Below are 3,972 nucleotides of genomic sequence, written 5' to 3'. Positions count from 1 at the left end.
CTCATTTATAGTTGTCATATTAAAATCGTACAGACTTAAGTAATATCCTGTACCAAATTTGAATTGATTTGGTTAATGATACAAACGAAGACATAATTTTTTACAATTTTACACAATGTATCTTGGAAACGTAGTTTTTCATAAGAATTTTGGTTCAATTTTGCTTTTACACACTTTTTTGTAACACTATGTGTATATATGTATGCATGAATAAATGGCATTATTTCATTATTATATTTCCCTAATTGCCACATGTTACAAATTAACGAAATTGCACTATTATCGCACAAGAATGCAGGTTGGTCCAATAGGTACCTATATTGTTAATTTACAAAAGTTTAACATTTATTTATTTTACTTTGGAATATGTTCTTTTTTAATTTGGAGATACTGATTCTTTCGAAAATTCCAAAAAATATTGGTAAACAACAGCAATTTATGTGTCCCTATATATCGTTGCTTTAAATTCAAATCAGGTCATTAACACAAGATTTTTAACAATAAATTTTAAAAAATATTGCGTAAGTGAAAGATTTCGTGAACCGGTTCATAAAAATAAGCCAAAAAGGCCAAATTATATATACAATGAACTCTAGACTGGTTTAAAACTGGTTGCCTATATAACACAACTTCTCCAGCTCACATCAACTTTCTTTAATCAGTTTCAATGTAACAATACACTTTAATTCAATTAAAAAGTGAGTTTAAACGTGAGCTAATAAAAATTGTTAGCTATTCATTGTACAGATATTCACTAAATAAATTTGAAGCAGTGTTATCTTCCGTATTATGATAATAGTATTATCACTTATCAGGAATAGGTATACTATTCGAATTTGATACTCTTGCTAAAAGTGTCGAGTAATTATCATCAAGGTAACATTCACATATGCAATTTATTACACAGTTGTTATATTATAGCAGACTATGACACCAATTGATTGTTTGAACCTAATAATTTTTATTATTTAAATTTGCGAAAACACAAAAACCCAAAATGATAAGAAGATTGTTTTATACATTAGCTTTCATGCATTATTTTTATGGTGTGTGGTATGATTTAAATTATGTTAAATTACCAGGGTTAAAACCCACCAGTGGAATTCCATTAAAAGGAAGATTGAGATTTTTAACATTCTGGGATATGGTAAGTAATAACGAATTATTTATTGTCTTTTATATTAATAGGTACAATCTGCCAGGTCAAAATTGAAATATCTAAATACAGATCTCTGTAATTATTTGTGTGTGGCATTGTTTTAGTACTTGTTAATTTATACAAAGGTCTAATCAATTATCTTTTTTCTGTTTAGTTAGGTATTTTACCTTGCTTGCTACTACATTTAAAAAAAAATGGGCACATAAACAAATTTATAGCAGCCTAAGCATTTGAAATTTTGGGAAGTTATAGCTTCTATATACAAATAAGCATTTCCATTTAGCAAATTATAATAATAAGATCCACTTCTTATTTGTGGAAGGGCGAAATGGGCGTTGACTATTAGACGCCTTCATTATAGCCATCCTTGTCTATCACATGGATTTCTATGGCTTACTTTATCGCTCTCACGTAACTTCTGATAGACCATCGGTACTTTCCTACACTGTATGTCTATTTTCAATCTATAACTTCAATTTATTACCCAAATTTTTATAAGATAGGCCTTTCATCTTCCTGATATCTACAATAACAAAAACATTACATAACGCCTATTATCAGAAATAATAGATATAATAAAAGATTATTATTTATTTGTAGTATTTAACTTTCATTTCATTATTTATAATTTTTAAACTAATATTTTTTGCATATTAAACCAGAGTTACGAAAAAAAAATGATAAAACACGTGCAATTAATAAATAAATAATACCAGAATAACAGTTTCTTGTTTAATTACATTATTTGTAATATGCATATACAGGATGTCCCACGGTGATGAGACATTAGACATATTTCAGAGACTACTTCGATTTTAATTTTGAAAATTTGGGCAATAGTGTCTTCGGGCATGCTCTTCTCAACTAAAATAATAGCGTTCACCTAACGCTGCGTTATTTTAAATGGAACACCCTGTATATAATTGCAATTCTGGAGTCTACATCAATTTTTAGGTGAATTTTCATAAAGATTTCCTGTTCTTAAAGTTAGCCGATTCTGATATATTTAATTTTTTTCAATAAAAATTAAAAAAGCACTGCCTAATTAAAAAAGATGTGTATTTTACAATAATAAAGTTAGAGCGATAAAATTTGCAGGGGTCATAATTAAAACTCTAAGCTTCTCTACCATAATTTCAAAATGATTTAATTTCATACAGGGTGGTAGAAATGTAATGCCGAATTTAGACAACTTTTAATCCTTGTCAAATATTTTCAGGGACATCCTGATGAATGTGATATTTTTCTAAACTTTTCATGTATCTCGAAAAAAGTGATTTTAGCCGTTGGTTTATTAAAGTATTTTTGTCAAGGAACAACTCTGCAATGATGGACATCCTGAATATTTTCATTATTTTTATTTGCAAAACTAATTTTAAAAAATTGGAAAAATAAACTTTTATACAGGGTGTAACTAGAATACTTGGTTAATAATTAATGACGGATTATACATCAGAAGTATACAAAAGGAAACATATGGGTTAATGCATTGTTTTTGAGTCGGAGGGTGTTAAATTAGAAAAAAATGTTTTTTTAAATTACAAAACACAGCTTTAATTTTTATTGTCCATAAGCATATGTAGATGATGAAACTGGAGTATTTAGTCAATAATAATTTAGACATTTAATAATGACAATATTAGTAGAAGTAGTTTTAAAAATATGGTATTTTTAATAATTAATCATCGCGATTTATTGTACTTCTATAATAAAATTTGATTTAATAGGGTACATCTGTAAAAACATGAAATACAAAAATACATTTTTTAATTAAAACAAAATAGAATAAAAAAAATCCACTTTAGAACCTGTCTCCTAAATTTATATTTTATATATTGAAAGACAATTTCTCTAAAAATTTTTCAAAAACCACTTATTTGGTTTAATAATAAAAAACTGAAAATACTATAAATGTATTATTTTTATATTTTTTTATAGAACTACATCTCAAAATGAACAAAATGAAAAAAAATATATGATATCTTTAGTTTTTACCAAGTTACAGGCATTTGAAAATTTTTTATCCAAAATATTCAAATGCTCATAACTTCTTAAGGGGCTGAAATAAAAATTTTTAAATTTATGAAAGCTACTCTAAATAAGTAGGTAAATACCTAATACAAAAAATCAGGAAAATAAAAAATTATTGGTTTTTGACCTCAATGATTTGGCATGAAATGCCCCATATACAGAACGGTGACGGCCCATTATAATTATTTCAGATTATTTCGATTTGAATTTTGAAAATTTGGAATACCGGGTTTTCGGGCATGCCATTCTCAACTAAAATAGTGGCGTCCACGTACCACTTCCGGTTATACCGGAAGTCGCCATCAACTTGCTTAATTAAAATGGAATACCCTATATATTATTGCAATTTTGGATTCTGTGTTATTTTAGGTGGACTTTTATGAAGTTTCCCTATTCCTAAAATTAACCGTTTTTAGATATTTAAATTAAAAAAAAAAAATGGAAACAGTGACTAGCTTCAAACCATGTGTATTTTATAGTAAGAAATATAAAGCATATGTTAAAAAATAATATACTTTTTTCTGACTTGGTACTTTTTGATGTATGTAGGTTTTAACTATATTCAATTGTGTTTTGTATTCATTCTTGTCCTTTTTTATTGCTCATTTATTGTATTTGTTTGTTTTTAATCTGTTCTCTTTGACACAGGAGGTGTAAATCAACTTTGTTGATACACCTTCCTTTTGTAAAAATGTTGTTTATACTTCTTTTTTGCAATAAATGATTATTATTATTATTATTATTATTATTATTATTATTATTATTATTATTATTATTATTAT

At 26.6% G+C, this 3,972-nt stretch overlaps 1 protein-coding gene across 1 annotated transcript in view; it reads left to right on the top strand.

Annotated features, from left to right (window-relative positions):
• The first annotated feature begins 679 nt into the window (after positions 1–679).
• Positions 680–3,972, top strand: part of LOC108910266 (androgen-induced gene 1 protein-like) — a 26,172-nt gene continuing 22,879 nt past the window's right edge. Inside the window, exon 1 of the mRNA XM_018714821.1 lies at positions 680–1,147. Coding sequence (XP_018570337.1) covers positions 998–1,147 — 150 coding nt within the window. The 5' untranslated portion in view covers positions 680–997. The remainder of the gene's footprint in view (positions 1,148–3,972) is intronic.

Source organism: Anoplophora glabripennis, unplaced genomic scaffold (genome assembly GCF_000390285.2).
Source record: "Anoplophora glabripennis isolate ALB-LARVAE unplaced genomic scaffold, Agla_2.0 scaffold336, whole genome shotgun sequence".
Lineage (NCBI taxonomy): Eukaryota > Metazoa > Arthropoda > Insecta > Coleoptera > Cerambycidae > Anoplophora > Anoplophora glabripennis.
Note: the sequence above shows the minus strand (reverse complement) of the source record. Positions and strands in the feature narration are given on the sequence as shown.